General features: G+C 40.7%; 1 protein-coding gene across 1 annotated transcript in view; it reads left to right on the top strand.

Moving 5' to 3' along the window:
* Positions 1 to 8,041: 8,041 nt before the first annotated feature.
* Tmcc3 (transmembrane and coiled-coil domain family 3) overlaps positions 8,042 to 21,469 on the top strand; it is a 69,966-nt gene continuing 56,538 nt past the window's right edge. The window contains exon 1 of the mRNA XM_076854955.1: positions 8,042 to 8,266. Coding sequence (XP_076711070.1) covers positions 8,189 to 8,266 — 78 coding nt within the window. The 5' untranslated portion in view covers positions 8,042 to 8,188. The remainder of the gene's footprint in view (positions 8,267 to 21,469) is intronic.

Genomic DNA, 21,469 nt, shown 5'->3' with positions numbered 1-21,469 from the left:
AAAATCCATATACCAGCCACTCCTCCTTGCTGTATTTTTTCCCTTCCCTTCCCCAAATCCAAAGTTTTTCCTATGAAAATGACCACAGTTGCGCCTAAATTTACAGTGCACTTTAACTGAACTTTTAATTTTGAGGTTATTGTAGGTTCAGGTACTGTTTTAAGAAATAACACAAGTAAATCATATGAATCCTTTACCTAGTTTCCCCCAATGGTATCTTGCAAAACTTTATTATATATGCCATGTTAATATTCGCACAATCTACCACTTATTCAGACTTCCCCAGTTTTACTTGCATAGATGCTCCTTGACTTATGATGGGGTTATGCCTCCATAGCCCCATTGTAAGTTCAACTGTCCAGTCCACTACAGTGAATGGGTCGTTTACTCTAGTGGTGGTGTGGTCAGCTGGGAGTTGCAGCTTTCTGCCTCTGCCCAGCGTCACAAGAGAGTATAGAACTGCATATTGCTAGCCTGGATAAAGTTGAAAAATCCTAAATTGAGCCATCGTTAGTGGCTCAATTTAGTGTGTGTGGGCACTTGTGTGTATTTAGTTCTGTGTCGTTTTATCACATAAGTAGGTTTTATCCACCACCACTCTGGAGATACAGAACTGTTTCAACAGCATAAGATCCCTGGAGTTGCCCTTTTATAACCACACCCACCTCCCTCCTGCAAACACTCCCTCCAGGGCCTAACTACTGGCAACTGTTCATCTATTTTGCATTTCTATAGTTTCATCATTTCATTGATGCTACATAAAAGCAACCATACTATATGTAACCTTTAGGGATTGGCTTTTTTCACTCACCATAATTCCCTAGAGATTCCTCAGAGCAAAGCTGTTGCATATCAATAACTGCTCCCTTTTGTCTCTGAGTTTTATTCCATGGTATGGATGTTTATTCACCTGTTGGGATGTCTAGGCTGTTTCCAGATTTTGCGGTTATGAACAAAGTTGCTGTGAACCTTCATGTAAAGGTGTCGTGTGTACATGTTCTCTTTTCTGTGGGATAAATGCCATGAGTACAATTGCTGGGTTGAATGGTATTTGCATATTTTAGTTTTACAAAAAACCACCAAACCGCTTTCTAGAGAGGCTGAACCACTTTACAGCCCCACCAGCACTGTAGGAATTACCTAGTTTCTCCACATCCTAGCCAGCATTTGGTGTTATAACTCTTCCTATTTTAGCCATTCTGATAGGTATGTAATGACTTCTCCTTTGGTTTTGAATTTGTATTTCCCTATGGATAATGACATTGAAATATTTTTGTATGTTTATATGCCATCCATATATCCTTTTCAGTGAAATTTCTGGTCATGGCTTTTACTCACTTTTAATTGAATTATTATTTTTTAACTATTGAGTTAAGAGAATTCTTACTGTATTCTAGATCCTTATGCTTTTTGGATATATGAGTTTACAAATATTTTCTCCCCATCTTGTCTTTTAATCTTCTTAACAGGGCCTTTGGCAAAGCAATAGTTTTTAATGTGTTAAGGGAAATATATTTTTGTACTTCTTAACATAGCCTCAAGTCTGTAGGGAAGGCAAATGTTGGCCACCAGCTTGCAGAACCCTTGATGGCTGTCTGTAGAATCTTCTTTGATAATCACTGCACTTGAGAAATTAATGGCACCAAATTTTTGCAGTTGCCAAAAAAGGAGAGAAAGAAGGCAAGCTTAGTAGCCGGCTGAGTTTCAGTTAAGTCTTTGTACTTTCCTGTTTTTATCAAATTCTTGCCAAGTGCAAGTTTGGGGCTTCTGTGCCAGATAATTGCCAATGCTAAGTAAATAGCAGTGATTGTTGCCTTACAGTCATATGAAATATGCCATGTTAGAAACTACATGCAAGTGTTAAGAGTGATCATTTACAGTTGGCTGTAAACTAGGCAGTTAAAATTAGAGCTTCATATTTGCAACAGGCCAGAAGCTTCTGATCTTTAACATAAACATTTTTTAATATTGCTATCAGGCACCAGATGTGTATCTGATCAGCATGCATTCACTTCAATCTAGTTGAATAAATTTTTAAAATCTGATTTATTTCCTTTGTTCTCTCTGTCCTTATATTCTTAAGGAAAAAAATATTATTCTTTTATAAATCTTTTCCCCTAAGGGAACACTTCCCTGTACTATTTAATTAAAATGGAATATTAAAGAATCACATTTTCCTTTACTTTTTATAAGAGGCTTGGTTTGCATTTTCACAATCAGCCTTTTCTTAGTTTCTTTTCTTCTCTCTGCTGTGATTATACAGTAGACCAAGACCTGGGGAGATCACTCCCTTCCTTTGTCCTACCACTGTGCCCAGGACATGATTGTCCTGGCAGCTAGAGCAACTTATTGGGGGTGTCTCTCTATCTAGATGAGATGTTCCTTCAGAATGTCTTACTCATTCTTTCATTCCCAGAATCAGGAACAGAGCCTATCACATTAAAGGTGCTTAATAAATAACCGAATTCACAAACTTCAATAACTACTCAATATCTGAATTCACAAACTTCAATAACTACTCAATATCTGAAAATTGACAACACTCATCATTCAGCAAGTTTTTATCATTATATATTATTCATTCCATCCGTGTCAGGGCAAAAGCTATCTTTTGCTTACATCTTAGTCACTTTATAAAACTTCAGTGTCTAGGAAATAAGTAGATATTTAATAAATGTTTAATTCAAACTTATTCATCCATTTGTTCATTCAGCAAGTAAGTCTTGAATACTGTGTTGAGGACTGTCAGGAATATACACACTAACCTGGAAGGTATAGTCCTTTCCTTCAGGTAACCTGCATTTTTTGGAAGGAGCACATAGAAATTATCACCTGAAATATTTAAATAACATAGCTTTTGTATTAAAATGAGTAGTACATACTACAATTAGTTTAACAGCTCACAGGAGGTCATCTGGCATGGAGACCAGTGAAGGTTGTAGTTAGTGGCTGAGGAAACTCCAGACCCCGCTGGAATTCTCTGTCCCTCTATTCGTGCTGTCCAGAGTTCTTGCCTTCTCTTGAAATGCTGCCCTTTGTCCTGTCTTTGCCCATACCCAGCATTAGATATTGTATTGGTCAGGATTCTTGGGGTTACTGGAGTCAAAACTCCATCTCTAAACGAGCCTAAACAAAAACAACAACAACAACAAAAAAAGAAATATACTGTTTCGTATCACTGAAAGGAGGGTCTAGGCAGGGCTGGCATGATGGATCCACTATCAAGATGGTAGCCAGCAGTTTCTCTCATCCCTATATGCAAGCAGTTTTTGTCTCCTCTGGACCAATAGAATGTGATGAAAGTGATACTGCCAGTTATGGGCTAGGCTGAGAGAGATCTGACAGCTTTGGGTTTTGCTCTCTTGGAAGCCAGCCTCCATGTAAAGGAGTCTAACTACCCTGATGGAGAGAGGGGACCCCTGGAGTCTAAGAGACTATATAATATAAAAACATTTAATTTTTAAACATATAAAAATAGGGATAGAGGCCTGGCTAGTCCAGGCATTACAACTACTCCATTCGTATAGGATCTGACATGTGAATGAAGCCAGCTTGCACACTCCAACTCCAGCAGTACCACATGGAGCAGAGAAAAGCCACCTCCTTTGGAGGGCTGCCGACTGCAGAATCCTGAGCAAATGGATGCTAGTTATTGTTGTATGCTAATGCCTTATAGAGTTGTTTGTTGTGTAGCAATAGTTGGGGAAAAGGTTGGCTCTGGTGCTCTAACAATTCATTAAGGAATCTTGCTTCATTTCATGACTGTGCTTTCACAGGGAGGCTATCTGTATGGTAGAAAGGATGTCAACCATGACAGCAGGCTTACATTGTCCCAGCTTAGCCATGCCCACTGCAAGGGTATAGCTCTTTAGCAGCACCTCCACCAAAACTCAGGTGACTCTGATTGGCTCTGACTAGGTTGTATGCTCATCCCTGCACACATCACAATAACTGATCGGCCAAGGCTAGATCTTGCCCTCTCCTTGGAGCCTGAGATAGGGGGTGGTCTGCCTTCCCTAAATAACTTGAGTTAACAAGAGTAGAGCTAAAGGACCTCAAAGAAAATCTAGGTGCTGTTTCCAGAATTAGGGGCTAGATGCTGGGTAGACAAAACCACAAAAGTCATGTGTACTCCACCACTTTATGAAACCTTATCCCAATATTCCAAACTTTAGGCCTGCTCCAGTTCTTTGGGGCTTAGCAGATGTTGCCTCCTGCTCCTTACACTTGGGGGGAAAATTCTTATTTCATGCCCTAGGTGTGAACCTTTATATTCCTTATTGTTCCAACTGTATTTGTTACTTTAACAGTGTAATATTTTTCACCACTTTCTACAGAGAGAGGCTTCTGAAAGTATCATTAGAGACAGAGAATTGTTAGACAGTCTTTCTGTTCACCCCGCTCCCGCAACCTCTGGATTTTCAAAACCTAGGCATTGGCATTACCTCCATTCAAAAGGAGGTCTATTTTCCCCTTGGGTCCTACATCCCCCAAAAAAGAGCCAGATGGTGATGAGCACTGCTTGTTTTCTTTCTTTTCTAGGGAGTTTGCTCTTGTGCTATTTAATTTGTGTATTTTTTTTTAAAAGAGAGAGAGAGAGAGAGAGAGAATTTTTTTTTAATATTTATTTTTTAGTTCTCGGCGGACACAACATCTTTGTTTGTATGTGGTGCTGAGGATCGAACCCGGGCCGCACACACTAGGCGAGCACACTACCGCTTGAGCCCATCCCCAGCCTAATTTGTGTATTTTTTTAAAAAAATTATTCTGTAAGAGTGCCCAGCAGAGCAGCTTTTGGGCAACCAGCTTATGAAATAAATCTAAATCATCTAAAAAAGAACATCTTCTGTTAATTGCAATTTAAGTGAGCCTGATAACGTTTTAATTAATCCTTCTCATTGAGGGTCAGCATTCCAAGACTGGGGGATGGAGTTCTCCTAAGGAACCCAGATAGTAGTAGAAAGGGAAAGTAGATGCCTGTTTGCGTCACCTGAAAACCCAACTGTTGTAGGAGACTTCACTTAGGTCTGGCCCTTCTAAATTGATTCACACACACACACACATATCCCTATGTAACATGCTTCACGTAGCTGAGGGGAAAAGAAAACTAGAGTATCAGGAAAATGAGAGGGAAATTCAGAGATGGATTCTCACAGATTTTCAAGACTGGATCTTTGAAAGACCAATTTGAGGGGCTAGAGTTGTGGCTCAGCAGTAGAGTGCTCGCCTACCACGTGTGAGGCCCTTGGTTTGATCCTCAGCACCACATAAAAAATAAATAATTAAAATGAAGGTATTGTGTCCAACTACAATGAAAAAATATTTTTTTTTTAAAAAGAAAGATCAATTTGACATAATGACTTAGTTAACAGTAATAGACTATCTTGCATTTATAGCAAGTTTTATAATTATAAAAGTGCTATTATGTTTAATTATTTAGTGATCTGAATTCCAGGATTAAGGATTCCATCACACTTGTTGCCTTTAAATTTTTTAATTATTCTCAAAAATTGTATGTATATTTGTGTGTGTATGGATGAATCTGTACCCCATGTACCAACAATAATTTATTAGAGTATTATTTATAATCTTGTACCTTTCTCCTATGGAATCCTTCTTGATGTCTCCACCAGAGATAAATACTGACCTTAAACTTGTGTTTAGCATATTCTTGCTTTTCTTAGTAGTTTTACTATCTTTCTTTTCCTAAACAAATTGCTTATGTTTATTTATTTTTTAAAATTTTACATGAAAAAAATATTTTACTGTATGCAATTTTCTGTGACTTGCTTTTTTGGTTTCTAAGTACTGTTTGTGAAATTCACCATATTGATTTTTCAGCTGGAGTTCAGCCTGTGGCTTATCTTTTTACTTTATTTCTTCTTTTCATGTACAGAAGTTTTAAAATTTTTAGTGTTGTCAACCCTTTATGGGTTACGCTTTCCATGACTTGCCTTTTATAACTTGAGATCATAATGAACTTTTCCCATTTTCTTCTGATAATTTTGTGGGTTTTTTCTCCTTTAGTTCTTTGACTTATCTGATATTGATTTTTTGTGTATGCTGTGAGGTAGGGATCTTTTTTGTTTCCTCCTTAAATTAAAAGGAAATCACGCTTCTCCTTTGCTCAAAAATTTCTACATCTTCCCATCTTTCTCTAGTTAAGTCAAAATTCTTAAAGTGGCCGAAAGGCCCTGTGTAACCTGGCTCTCTGAAACATCTCTGCCTCATCTCCTATACCTCATCCAGGGAATACTGGACACCTTGCTCTTCCTTGAACACTCCCCATTTTTTAGGGCACTTGACCTGCTGTTCTGATATTTCCAGATTACTACATTACTGATTCCCTCATGTCCCAAGTCTCTACTCAAATGTTGCCTTATTATGGGACTGTCTCTGACCACCTTAGCTAAAAATCTCCCTCTGTCACTTACACACACCCTCTGGGTCATCTCTTTTTTCTTTTTCAGAAGTACTTACCTGAAAAACTTCTGGGCCTGGTGTTAGCTAGGTGTGCATTGGGAAGGGGGGCATTTTTCAAGTGCTGATTGAACATCTTGACTGGCTTTAAGATTAGATTTTCTGATTCTTAAGTTGGTTTTAGTAAGTTTACCCTCTTATTTTATTTAGTTTTTGAATAGTAATATGTGCCCACAATACAACCATTCAAGTTTAAGAAGCATACATAATCAAAATAAATCTCTCTCCCATCTCTGCCTTCTAAGCTGCCTGCTTCCCCCACTCCTGGCTTCAGTTTCTTGTCTATTTATTTTTGTAGTTTTTTGGTTATTATATTAGAAATAAATTATGTGTATGTATAAGCATATATAAATATATGCATTCTGTTTTTACATAAATGGTGGAATACCGTATATATTATTCTGTGGTTGTGTTTTTCACTTAACTATATATGTTAGAAATAATTACATAGCTATACATAGAGGGCTGCTTCATTCTATTACACTTACCTGCTGGATGGACTTACCTGGATTTAGTTATTTAGTCTCCCTCTGAAGGACATTTGGGTATTCTCAGTCTTTGCAATGGCTTTCTAATCAGTGTTTCTTACCCATCTTTAATCAGTGATTCACCTTAAATTTCTATTCTCATGTTGTCATTTCCCTGTTCAGAAACTCCAGCAGCTGCTCAACACCCACAGAATGAGACTGAACTTCTTACCCTTGGAAGTAGAGCCCACGTGGTCTCCATGAGTTTTTTGTGCTGTCCATCTGTTCCTGAAGAAGCCCCCTAAGAGGACCTGAGATTTTCCAGATATACTTCTCTATTTTCCTTCAGCCTGATCCTTTCAACTGTTCCAAGGGGAGGAGCAAATCCTTGCCTTGAGCTAGTCACAGTTCTAGTTCTGGTTCTCTTTGGAAGAGCGCTTTAAACCTGTCAACCCAGTCTCCCATTGGTATGCCATACCGAACCGCACCAGGTGCTTTGAATTTTCATTTAGGAAACTGAAATTTTAATTTCTCTCCAATCAGTTCTTTCTCTTCCAGATTCCAAATTCTTTGTAGATGGGGCAGTTCATTGGGAATGGCTAATGCTAAAATATGTCCGGACTTTAAAGTAGCTTACAACATGGTGAGTCAGACATGCAAAAAATTAAAATACACAACACAGAAGAGCTTAGTGTACACTCTGTGGAATCACAAAAAGGAAAGAAATGGCTTTTTTTGTTGGTTTTTGTTTCTTTCATCTCCGGTCCTTAGCCCAGGGTCTGTTTCATGGTAGCTGCCCAGTAAGTCCTCGTTGAAAAGGAAGCATTGAAAGCCATCATTAGCATCCTGCTCTCAAAGTCATCTTTTATCATAAACACAAATAAGTCAGCAGTGTCGATGTCGCTTATCTTTTGAGGAGAAAGAGGGCAGAGTAGGAGAGGGTGGAACTAGTGTCTTCCAGGGATCAAGGCAAAGAACTTGCACCTGGACGGGGTCCGGGCGCTGGGCGGGGCGGCCGAGGGGAGGGGGCGGAGACTCGTCTCCCGGTCCCGCCTCCCCCCACCCCGCGGCAGCGGTGGCTGCGGAGCCGGGCGGCCGCGCGGGTGTCGGCAACAGCTGCAGCCGCCCGCACCGCCCCCTCGGCCGCGGCTCCCGGGCCGAGCCCGAGCACGGCTGGCAGCTAGCGGCGCTGTGCGGCGCACGGCCCCAGGAGACGGGAAGTTCCCAGTCTGGACGCCGAGATGCCAGGCAGCGACACGGCGCTCACCGTGGACCGGACCTACTCCGACCCCGGCCGGCACCACCGCTGCAAGAGCCGGGTGAGAGCCGCGGCTGGGCGGCGGCGGGGGCGCTGAGCTCCGGGGAGGGCGCGCGGGGCCGGGGGGCGAGGCCGGGCGGGGCGTGGGCTCCGTGGTAACTCGCTCCGCCGCCGCCTCTCCCTCTGCTGGGGTCCTGGCTTTCCCGAATCACCGAGCTGGAGGGGCCCCGAGCCCGCGTCCGCCGCCCAGGTGGGGAGCAGAGCCAGCCCGCGCCGCCGCTCGGCCCCGCGCTGTCCCGGGCGCCTGGGGCTCCCCGACGGCCCGCGCTCGTCGCCCTCCCCGCCAGGGCGCGCCCGCAGCCTGGAGGCGAGGGAATCCCGCCACCCGCCGCACCGGGCGCTGGAGGTCTGCATGCCGGGCTCGGCCACCCTGGTTCCCAACCTCTCGGCTCCGCCGCGTGTCTCGTCCTCGGGAGGCGGCGGGCCCGCTTCTGCTCGAGTGAAAAGTCAGTCTTCGCACTGCCTCTCCGGAGTTTCGAGCCTTTCGGAGCAGGCGCCCTCGCCATTGTTTGCAGTGTAATTTGCCGTTGCTGATTTTGGCTGTGGGCGAAAATAGCTCTTCCAGGCAGACTGCGGGACGAGCCCTATAGTGAGTGCTTCAATTTAAAGACGGAGGCCGCAGCCAGAGCGCTGGTCTCTCCGGAAATACCTGTGTCCTCCCTGGCAGCTTCATCCTCGAGGCTGGATGAGAGGCTCCGAAATCTGTTCGCCTCGTGGCTGATTGAAGTGCCATTTAAAATGTAGTACCTCCTCCACCCTGGCATCTGTTCTGGAAAGAAATACCTGGAGTTGTGCTTGTCCTAGAGAACTGGGGATCTGGGTGTCAGCTTCCCTGTATAAAGTTCAAGGAGGTAGAACAGGATCACTTTCAGGCCTGCCGCCTTCACTATCCAAAGATAAACCAGATGGAGATAGTAACAACCGTGAAAGGAATGGTTGTGACCCTTCTGCAAGATCCCGGTGTTCAGTCCTAGTCCCAAGTAGTCATCAGTTCCCGAGAAGTGAAGTAATTAGCCCCTAGAACATTTTCCTTTTTACTTTTTTGGCACTTGTAAATTTAACAAGATAATTTCAAGTTTGGGCAGTTTGAATATATTTGGTGGAATAATACTTCTTGTCTTCCCACTTCCCCCTATTCCCCCCCCCCCACTTTCTTTAAAAGCTCATAACTTGTTATGAAAATAACCAGAAACACTGTTTGGAAGAGAAGGACTTTTGGTTACCTACAGTTAGAAGTTTCTTTAAGGGTGATTGCTCAATAATACAGCTAACCGAAGATGTTTTTCTAATTTGTGATTGTGCAGAGTCTATAAAGTTAGTGTTGCAGTTGACATAAGAAATTTTAGACTTAAAAAATGTAGAGGCTTGGTTTCTCTTGGCATAACTGTGCTGATATTTGTGTAAACAGTATGACTGTGTAAACAGTAATTTCAAGGGATGGATGGCCCAGCTCATTTAAGCAATTGGTAGAATTCATGAAACTTTGGAAAACTCATTTTTAAAACAGGTGAGAAAGTCTCTACTTCAAGTACTTAGATGGAAAGTGTAACTGAACTGCAGGAGGAGTTTATCTCTGCTGTTTCTGTCATAGTTCGACTTCCACATCTATGTTCAGTGAAAGTGCCACCACTGTATTGGACTGGGCATCTTTATTTTCTTTAAAAGTCTGCTCACATGCTATATGTGCTACACTGTTTTGTTAGCATGGAGATACCTGATTTGAAATAGGGTGTGTTTAAAAACCAGCTTAGACTTTGTATGTACCACTTTTCCTAAATTTGTCTACTGGGGAAATGAGATATCCAGTGAGAACTAGAAGAAAGGCAGAGAGGGTGACTAGAACTTTAGTAGAAAAGATCACAGGTTCTATAGTAGCAGTGCTGGACTTCTTGAGAGTCCAGACTAAACTTCTTACCTTTCTGCTCTTAGGAGTTTTATTGTTGACATTGTGAGGAATCAGGAGAACTAGTGAAATCTTGCAAACTCTAAAGAACTTTTCTCCAGTGGGCCTGATGTAATTTTTTTTTTAGAACAATAACTTTATTTTATTTCTTTAACATGTTGCTGAGGATTGAACCTAGGGTCTCATATGTACTAGGCAAGTGCTCTACCACTGAGCTATAGTCCCAGCCCCAAGGGTCTGATGTAATTCTGAACCTGTCCTTAAGGCTGCATTAAGTCTACTCTAATGAAGGGAAAGCAAAAGCAGTTTCCCTGCATAGGAAGTATTCATTCCATGATTTTAGCTTCTGTTTTTTGGAACTCAATTAGGTGCAGCTATAAAGACATTTCATATTTACACCCAGAGAGTACGTGATGCAAAAGGGAGACATCAGATGGTATTAGGGATTAATTTCTCAATGGCACCCTCTCCTTGGGAATAAACTAGTGTAAATTAGGATTTAAGCCCTAATGGTCTCATTTGATAAATTAGCTCCCCTAAAATAACAATTGGGGATGCCTAGGAAGAGGTGATGAATTTTTTAGTAATATGCAGTTTCCTCCCAGATAGGAGCCTCTCTTTTGAGAACATGTTCTTTGTTATCAAATGGTCATTTTTTTAAAAAAATTCAAAGTTGATACCCTGTTGAGATAACAGGAAAAATATACACATCTCTTTTGCTAGGCTTGTTTAAGCCTCTGTAACTGGAATAATAATGAGGCAGTGTACTATTTTAATATTGCAAAAGTCTATTTTTATAGTCAGGTGGACTGACCTAGATCCCCCTCACCTTCAGCAAAAATGTAATGAAACTAATGAATTATGTGATTGTGTCTAAGCTAACAAGTCAGAATCATTCACATTTTAAAATTTTATCTTGTAAAACTCAGAAATAGTGCTTGTTAGCTTGACATACATAATACATCTCTGCTTTAAAAGAAAGAGCATACATAATTAGAATCCTTTTTTTTTTCTTGTCCTAGATTATTAAAGCTTATCATCTTTTTAAGAATATGGGCAGTCTTCTTTCTTTACAGTAACTGGTTTATTTTTCATGTTAAAAATTACATGTGAATCAAATTTTTGTTAGTACAGTTTTCATTTAAATGTTTGAAAGTGCCACTTCCAGCCATTTGAGTGTAGCTATGAGCAACTGGGGCTGCAGGTTTAGGCCAGTGTGGATCATGTTCTTGCTCTTCACAGTTACCAATTGGTCACCAAGACAGTGTCCTAAATAATCTTTCTGAGCCTGTAGTTAGCCATCTATTTAAAAAAAAAAAAAGAGGTGATGAGCCAGGTAGGATGGTACACACCTGTAATTCTAGTTACTTTGAAAACTGAGGCTGAATTGTAAATTTGAGGCCAGCCTTGGCAACTTAGACCCTGACTCAGATTAAAAAGGGGCTGCGGATGTAGCTCAGTAATAGAGTGCCCCTAGATTCTTCAGTTCCAAAAATAATTGATTAATTTAAAAAATGAAAGAGTTTAAGGCCAGGCTGGTTAACTTAGTGAGACCCTACCTCAAGATAAAAATAGGACTAAACATGTATTAAACATGTTTAATACATGTACTAAACATGCTGGTATAGTACTTGTCCAGTATGCACAAGTGTGTAGGGTTCAATTCCCCAGAACTGGAAAAAAAAAAAAAAAAAAAAAACAAATTGGAAAATAAATAAAAAGTATGATATTAGTCCATTCTTCAGGGAATGACTATGAGTCTTACATAAGAGTGTTATTTAAAAAAAAAAAAAAAAAAGTTAAGATTGAGCCAGATGTGGTGCACATCTATAATCCCAGCAACTTGGGAGACTGAGGCAGGAGGATTAAAAGTTTGAGGCTAGCCTCAGCAACTTAGTGAGACCCTGGCTCACTAGTTAAGCACCCCTGGATTCAATCCTCAGCACAAAAATAAATAAATAAATAAAGATTGTGTGCACTCAAATGTTAGCTATTTTTATCTGTGTGTAAGGTGAATTTTTTCCTTATTCTGTTGGTGCCTTGATTACTCAGAACTGCTACTCCTTTTGAGTGCCTGCTTTCCCCCATCTCTCTAACCTAGGTCTTTCTCTGACATTTTTCTGGAATTGGTTCCTTCCTTCTGTACCCCCAGTCACCTCTTACCCAGTTCAGGCATAAGGACCTTCACTAACTTCTATCCATTGTACCAGTAAGGACCCAGGTTATTTCCCCCACAGACCCACTTTCATTAGTTTCATCTTCAGAAAACAGATCTCGCTGTAGTGAAACTTGCTACTGGCAACACTTTGAGCTCTTTACTCATTCTCAGGCTTAGTTTCCTCTTCTACACAAGATGGGTGTTGTAAGGAATAACTGCAGTGATGTTTACGAAATGTGAACAGAGCAGTCTGAATATTTTTCTAGCCGGTGACTTGTTTCATTCTAAAGAGTTCATTAAAGAGACTGTGAATAATGAATGGTGTTGCAGGCCAGACTTTTCTTATATTTGGGATGACTAGATTGATAGGGCAAGTGTTTTTTGAGCTGTGGATCCTCCTTCAGAGGAGAATGAATTGCCAACCACCACCAGCACACCCGCCTGTCACATCCGCTGTTGAGCACCAAGACAGCTGCTACCTGACTGGATCACAGGATGTGTTTTGCTTCAGACCCTGGGCTTGAGTTTCCAGGGCTGCTGCTAAGGTTAGAAATCAACTGAGCGCTAGATGAAAATTGCCCACATCTTGACTTTAGGCGAATCTGCGGCGTTCAGCCCTGCTGTTTCTGGTGTTTTTGTGTTTTCAATAGAGGGGGTGGTGAGAAAAAAGGAAGAGAACCATGAATCACTGTACTGTGAATCAGAATGAGGACTTTTCATTCCTTAGAAAAGGAACATCAGGATGTATGATTTGTGCCTAATCCAGCCACTTCGTGGACTTGGGAGGGGTGCTATGTGATGCAAAACAGTAAACTTGTTGATTATTTCTCTGTAAGGAGGCAAACAGAGCACAAAAGAATGCTTACCAATAGTAGTTAATATGCACTGATAACTGAATGTACACTAGGCGATGGTAAGTACTTCAAATTCACTATCTCCTTGATCTTCACAGTATCCTGCTTACAGCTCCATTTTACAGTTGAGGAGGCTGAAGACCAGCCTGGTTAATAATTTGTTCGAGGTCTTGTGGCTATTGGGAAATGACGGAACAGCTTCAGCAGAACACCTACCCAAATTATGTGCTCTAGATTCTTACAACATACATTTTGCCAGTCTTTGCACATAGTCATATACTCATAAACTTTTGAGCGAATGCTGTTTTGAATGATTGATGGTTTATGAACATTTTGTAACATTTAGGATATAAGAATTTGCCCACAGTTTGGGGAAGTCTTATTAAAGGCGGTTAAATAAGGTCATGCGAAAAACATTCTGAAGCCTGATACTTTGTCTCAAGAGGATGAGCCACTGAAGAGCATTATGACTCTGGGTTTTCCTTGTGATCATTGAGTTCAAAGTGTGGCTGCAGACACATGTCTCCTCAGTAGATCCCTGTGACTGAATTGCATGTCCACATCTTCTGTGTTCTTGTGCCACATAATCAGTCACCTGGTGATCTTTCTGGGAAATCCTTCATAACATTTAGCCACTGCTTCTTGTGTCTCCCCACAGCACATCACAATTGAGGGACAGGCACTGGAGTGGTCCAGAGTTCCAGTTCTTTAGCCATCCTCCCCACAAGTCTCCCTTGGGCATGTTACCAAAGTTACCCTTTTTACCAATAGTGTCATGATGCTTCCCTTTGGAGACTGTTGTGAGAAGTAAATGATGTAGGATGTAGAAGCATTGTCCAGCCAGCACCTGCTAGCCAGTCAGTCAATATCAAGATGGGAAAGGAATAATAATAAAATACCTAAGAGCAATGTAACTGTCCGCCATTGTAGGAGGTGCGGTTGAGTGCAGACTATAGGTGTGATTTCCAGTACTTTGCATTATCTTCAGGGACCAGATCTTTTGAAGGATTGTTTCTTGAAGAACCCACAGGAAGCCACATCTAAATGATGGTTGCAAACTTGTATCTGCCTCAGGTCTGAGGGGCTCCTGATAACTGAAAACACTAGGATGGTTTAAGGAAACTCAGAAAAGAATACCCCAGTGACCTCACTAGAACTTTCTGTGGGATCCTGGCTGGACTGGATTGAAGGCAAAGTCCTCTCAAAGGAAGAGGGTTGGGAGATTAGACTCCGTGTGTTTTTGTGTTTTCAACATGTTAGAAGTGGAAGGAAATTTATTTAATACCCTCAGGCATGTTACTAGAGGTTTTTTGTTGTTGTTGTTGTTGTTGTTTTTTAACAAAGAGTGTTCTAATTCTTCCCTTGGAGAACTGTTCCTGGTTTCCTTAGAGAATTTTATTTATCCATTCATTCATTTTTTTTCTTAAATCCTGGAGCTTGAACCTGGGATATCATATATGCTGAACACGTACTCCACCACTGAACTACGCCGAGACCCTGGAAAGGAACTTAACTTCACATCATTTCATTTGCAGAAGTAGAAAAAGTATGTCAGCCATACTATATATAGCCAGTAAAATCATGTAACTAATACAGATTGATTAGGACAACCATTATCCTCTCTTCTTATAAGAGAACTTTGTATAGTCATATATTTGTTTACCTTGATACCCCCCCTCCCACACACACACTAAGACAAAAGAGAGAGTGTGTATCCACATGCACACTTGTGCTGGGGATTGGGCCTACCAAATTAATTGCTTAATTTTCTTTGATTAAACTAGGTAAATTGAGAACTTAAGATTATTTTTCAGGAGAAAAATCGATGAACAGTTTAAAATGAGTGATTTATTGTTAGGTTATTATCCTTTTGAGTTTTATTTCCAGATTTTTGGGGGGAGCAGGGCTGAACTGAAGAAGGGTGACAACATAAAGGTACATAGCTGCACTGGATTGTTGCCACTTTTAAAAAATTATAATTTCGGAGGTACCTTTTAGTGTCTTTGTATTTTTCAGTGTAAATTTTTGTGAGATGAGTCCACCAGTTGGGGATGGATTGTTTGGAGAAAGGGTATGCAGATGCTTAAGCCGTAGACTGCATCGTATATTCTGGAACCTAGAATTCCACCTGAGTCTGCTATTGCCTCTGAAATGCTCAGTTCCTGTGAGTCTCTGATTGAGAGCATCTCCCAGTACCTAGTGTTTTGGGTATACAGGTTGGTTATCTCTTACTTACAATGCTTGAGACTAAAAGTGTTTTAGATTTTGGATTTGCTTTTTAATTTTGAAGTATTTGCATATATTTGCACAGTGAGATAGTTTGGGACCTGTATCTAGACACAAAATTGACTGACTTTTCATATACATGTATACACATAGCCTGAAGATAATTTTATACAGTGTTGTTTTGTGTGCCTGTCCTTTGCAACCTGTCATATAAAGTTCAGGTTGAATTTTCCAATTACGGCATCATGTCAGTGTTCAAAAAATTTCAGATTTTGGAGCATTTAGAGTTTGAGGATTAGGGATGCTCAACACATATATAACTTAAACAACACATTCCTTAAACCCAAACCAAAACCTTGATCTGTTTCTTGGCCAAAGAAAGTATTATCTGCTCAGCACTGGGAGGAAGACAGTCACAGCTGCTAATGGCCTGTTGAGTCACAATGGTTTACTGGGAGACGGTATGTCCAGTGCCTAGCCCTACTGTAGTGCCCTGCTAAGGGGAAATCCCTGTGATTTCTGCCCTACACACTGACTTGAGCCCAACCCAATAGTAAGGTGTGGTTTTTATTGCAAAATACAAAACATTTATTTCCACCAAGAAGTCCCGCATGCATATCAAAGTCTGTTTGTCAGACATCATTCTCTCAATCTCCTGGTTCCCAATTAGTCTCTTCCCATCCAACCAGTCCCCAAACCTGGGAGGCTTCCTCAGTCTCCCCACCCCACAGTCCCGTGGTTTACATCTTAGATGTTGCCCTGACACCTTTTCCTCATGATCTCCAGCTTTACTGACTCAGTGGACTCAGGAGTCAAACTTGAAAGTCAACTCTTTCATTTACCAGCTGTGTGAGCCACCACGGGAAGTGGTGTTAGGAAACCCATTACTAACAGCGTTAGTTGTTCTGGTGTTGAGTCATGCACGGCCTACCACAGAGTTTCCCAGCCTTCAATCACCCCGTACCTCCTACATGTCGCTTGTTACCACCTGGTCTATAATTTACCTGATATTTCTAAATCAGTTCACTCCTTAACTTAAATTTGTTTTTAAAGTATCATTGTTACTATTCCAGCTAAATATCACTTGAGTTTGGGGCCTGCGGTGCCAGAATCAGTAGCTAGTGAGTGCTGGAGCATTGCTGGGGAGCTTTTGACCCCACAGGGTGTTCCTCACAGACTGAATCAGCTGATTGAGATTGAGGGTTGAAGAGGGAATCACCCATTCACGGTGATTCTGTTCTTTAAAGCTTCTGTCTTAGGCCACCTACAGTAATTGAGGATCATTTAGAAAAATACTAGTCTTAATACATCCTTTCTTCTAGACCTGTGGCCTGGAAGATGCTTAGAATACTTTAACCCCTAGTGGATTATGAAAATTTGAGTTATTGACTATTTCTCTTTTTACTTTGGCCAATAGGCAACTCAAATTCAAATTTCAATATAACTGAATGAGATATTATGGACTGCTTATTTTTATATCTGGATTTGTGTGTGTGTGTGTTGCTAGGGATTGAACCCAAGGCCTTCTGCATGTTTACATCCTGCTTTTGACTTTCGTTTGTTATGTACATTTTATGTGGTCTGGTTTTAAAGTAAGAATGTGTGTCTGTGGGCATGTGTATGCATGTACACTTACATGTGTATGTTTACAGGGTTTGATAAATTATATGAGCTATTCAACACTTTATTATAAAATAGGCTTTGTGTTAGATGATTTGTTCTGAGCATGTTTAAAGTATCATATTTCACTGCACAATACTCACAGATTTTATGCCAATTTTTTAAAGTGGGGTACAACCCTTATGTGAGGCTTTTTTTTTAAAAATTGTGCTGGTATTACTTGAAAATCATTTATTAAACTATCTTTGGTGCAAGATTAGGATGCACAGACTACTCGTGAATGTACATTTTGCAGTGGTGGTGATGCAGCAGAATATCATGGGCTAGGTAGGTGTATTGTATGTACTTCCAACACGTTATGTTCAAATTAAAATGGGTTTATTGGAAAGCAGTAGTGTATTGTAGAATGTCGTTGATTTATGAACACGTGTCAAAAAAAATCAAAATTTGAAGTTCAATTTCTGCTGAATGTGTGTCAGTTTCACACCATCCTAAAGTTGAAAAATCATACATTAGACCATCACAATCCAAGGACCATATGAATGTGTGTTTTCTTTAATGCACCCTGAATCCTTTGTGTACCAGATGGAGTATACATCAGTTGATTTGATATTTATCAATGATATTTTAGATGAGGAAAAGTACTCTGGTAAGTGGATGGCAGTCTTGTCTGGGTGGGTACCCTAGAGGGAGATTGGAAATGAGTGCTGCTCACTGCAGGAGGGGTGTCTCCACATGACTTTGGTCTTCTGAGCACCTGAGAAAAACTGAGGCAGGTGTAGAAGACCTTAGGCCAAAGTATAGAACATCAAGAAGATGGGGATTCTTTGGGAATTTCAGGCAAGGAGAGATCGGGGACAGTGAAGAAATTTCAGCTGTTTTTTTTATGAAGTAAAGTTGAACCTGAAGATATGTATGTAGGATTGTTGGTAATGTGAGGACATTAAATAGTGCCTGGAGCTGCGGCCCTTCAGAGAAATTTAGATATAAGCTCTTTTCCAAAAATAAAGCATGCCATGCTCTTACTGGAGACAGTGCTTCAACACCTAAGTATGTGTCCTTGATGTGTCCAGCTGTGGGTTGGGGACCAGAAGTCCCTTGTATCTCTTTGTAAAGCTGTAGTGATCAGCCCAAAGGCCTGAACTTGACTTCAGATATTAGCAGTGTACTATTTTAATCTCACTAATTGGAACAGGTGGCCTCTATTTGAGACTGAATCACTAGCTGGCATAGATTTTAATTTATCTAACAATATGAGGCCCATTCAGTAAGAGCTGTGTCTGTGGGCACCTCTCCTCTCCTCTCTGGGGTTGATTGTGTTCTTTGTATTGAGGCATGCAGCCTGGCACATGGGTGGGGTTTGGAAATAGTAGCCGAATGAGTCTGCTGGGAAACTGCACTGTGGGGCTCAGAAGCTGGAAAGCGGGTTCTGCTCTTGATCCATCTCAGTGCAGATTAATTCTTCTTAATTGTGGCACAAGATTCCAGCATATGGTGATTCCATCATTTATTTAACCATTTCCTTATAAAAGGACATATGGCTTCCAATCTTTGGTGATTACAGACACACCAGTGGCTTGGACATGCTTCTTTCTGCGCATATAAAGATATGCTAGTAAGCTAAATACCTCACAGTGGGATTGCTCAGCTAAGGGGCACATGCATTTTAAATTATGATATTGCCAAATTGAACACGGTACCTACTCTGTGTCAAAACACCAGGAGCTGGGGTACAGCAGTGAGCAAACTGGTGACAGTTTATGTAACTACCCGGAATGTGTGAACATGCCTCAACTCACATCCTTCCAGTGCAATGTTGATATTATCAAGATTTTTGATCCTTGCCAATCTGAGAGATGAAAACTGGTACCTCATTTTAATTTTTTTCCTCTTATAAATAAGGTTGATCATATTTTACATTTTTTACTTTGAAACATTTAAATATCAGGAAGTTGCAGAAAATAGTAGAAATGTCCCACGCACTCCTCAGCCAGCTTCTCCAGTAGTTATGTCTTATGGAATTATAATCCATTAATTGATCAGATTTTCTTATACTTAAAAAACAGTTTGTTGCCAGGTGCCGTGGTGCCATGGCATACACTTGTAATCCCAGAGGCTCGGGAGGCTGAGACAGGAGGATCCCAGTTCAAAGCCAGCCTCAGCAATAGCGCGGGGTCAAACAACTCAGTGAGACCCTATCTCTAAATAAAAATAGGGCTGGATTTTTAGTCAGAGGTCGAGTGCCCCAAGTTTAATCCCCAGTACCAAAACAAAACAAAACAAAAAAACAGTTTGTCAACTGTTTACATATTCTGGCCATTTATCTGTTGATCTCTTTAAAGATTTATGGCAGTTTTTCACTTATTAAACAAATTGCTTTGCATATACATGTTTCCCAATTTGTTTTTCCTGGATTATATTAATTTTCTACTATTGTGTAACAAATTACAAACTTAAAAAAAAAAAAAAGATAGCACCCATTCGTTATCTCAGTTTCCATGGGCCTAGAGACCAGTGGCAGCTTGCCTGCACCCTCTGTTAAGACGTTTGGCTCTGTTTCCAGCCTCCTTGGTGGATTACAGAATTACAGTAGGACTGAGGCTCTTATCCCCTTGTGGCTTCCCACCGTTCCCTGACACATGGTGCTCTGGAGAACATGGCAGTATGTTTCTTCAAGCCTGTGGGACAATAGTCACTGAGGCATTTTGTCTTTTACCCTTAGATCCTCTTTTTATAAAAGCTCACTTGCTTAGGTCAGACCCACCCAGCATGCTACCTTGATTAAAGTCAACTGATTAGGGGCCTTGATTATATCTGAAAAAAAATTTCAGCTTTGCCACATGAGATAACCTAGTCATGGGAATGAAATCCCATCGTGTTCACAAGTCTTGCTCCTACAAGGGGAATCCTAACATGGGGGCTGTCATAGAATTCTTCTGGTTGCTGGTGTCATTGTTTTGCTTGTGCTGAACATAGAGATTGCACATTAAAAGTATGAACATATATTAATGAGATTTCATCATGAAGAAATTTGAAGATGTTAATGATTATAGATTGTGTCATTCTTTCAGAGGCCTTTGTACTTTGAGATTCTTTTTAAAAAAACACACCCATGTTCTCCTAATATATTTTATGATTTTTATTTTTATGCTGGAACCAGTTAAAATTATTTGATTCCCTTTCAGATGTCTATGCAGTTATCCCAATATCATTTTTTGAATAGTTACCTGTCTTTAAAAATACTGCTGTCCACATGTATCTAGTTTTATTTTTATAAATGTTTGAGTTTTAAAACTAATGCGCTCAGAAGGTTGTGATCCTGGAGTGTCTATTCTGGATTGATAGCCTTCTTTCTCATGCGCCTGCCTCCTCCCCCCAGGATTTGATGTGAGTATTTTGAGAACTCCAGCTCTTATATTTAGAAATTTTCAAACAGGCCTGACTCCGATATCATTTACATTAAGGAAGAACAAAAGTGGAGGGGAGAAAGGATAATAAAGGGGCGTGTGTGTGTGTTTAAGTTTTCCTTTTAGTTCTCTTTTGAATGAAATGTCACCTCTCAACAAATTCTGTTTAACATTATAAAATCCTGTCCTTTAAGCTGGCTGTGGTGGCATGCACCTGGCATCCCAGCTACTCAGGAGGCTGAGGCAGGAGGATCACTTGAGCCCAGGAGTTAGAGACCAGTCTGGGAAACATAGCTGTCTTTTAAATGATAATAGAATAATCCTGACCTCCCATCATTCAAAAATCGGCTACCACATAAAGAATGTGCATTGTTTTCCAAACCACCATTGCTTCTCTAAAGAATTGGTGGCTTACCATCTCAGCTGGGGAGAAAGAAGGGCAGAAACCCAGCCTAACTGCTGCTTTGTCAGGCTCATTTTCTCATTTGGTAAGTGTATGTAGGATCCTTGAGTTGGGCCCTGTACTGAGAAATTTTAAGGTGATTTGTCATTTTTCTTTTCTTTTAAAATATATTTTGTTTTTAGTTGTGGATGGACACAGCTTTATTTATTTATTTTTATGTGGTGCTGAAGCTCAAACCCAGTGCCCCAGACTTTCGAGGCAGGTGCTCTACCACTGAGCTACAGCCCCAGCCCACAGTGATTTGTCATTTCTGTTAGGATACAAATACCACAAAATTTCGGGTTTGGAGGGAGGAAGCTGTTTCTTTATCTGGCTCATTAGTCTAACTTGTATGTTACCCCTGTGCCTTGTTAATAGCTACTTAGGGGTGGCTCTGTGCACCTTTGATAATTACTGAACCACCCAGCTGCCCTTATCTCTGCGTCTGACACAGAGGGAAGCTAAAGCTGTTTGTTGGCTGTGCTAACACTTAACATTTCATAACCTTACCCAGGAGCATATTCAGGGTGGAGTGAACGTGCTTTTATTACATGTGCTTTTGTTTACAAACAGCACTGTGCCTATAAAAGCCTC

This window comes from Callospermophilus lateralis, chromosome 4 (genome assembly GCF_048772815.1).
Source record: "Callospermophilus lateralis isolate mCalLat2 chromosome 4, mCalLat2.hap1, whole genome shotgun sequence".
Lineage (NCBI taxonomy): Eukaryota > Metazoa > Chordata > Mammalia > Rodentia > Sciuridae > Callospermophilus > Callospermophilus lateralis.
The sequence above is the reverse complement of the archived record's forward strand: the minus strand, read 5'-3'. Positions and strand labels throughout refer to the sequence as shown.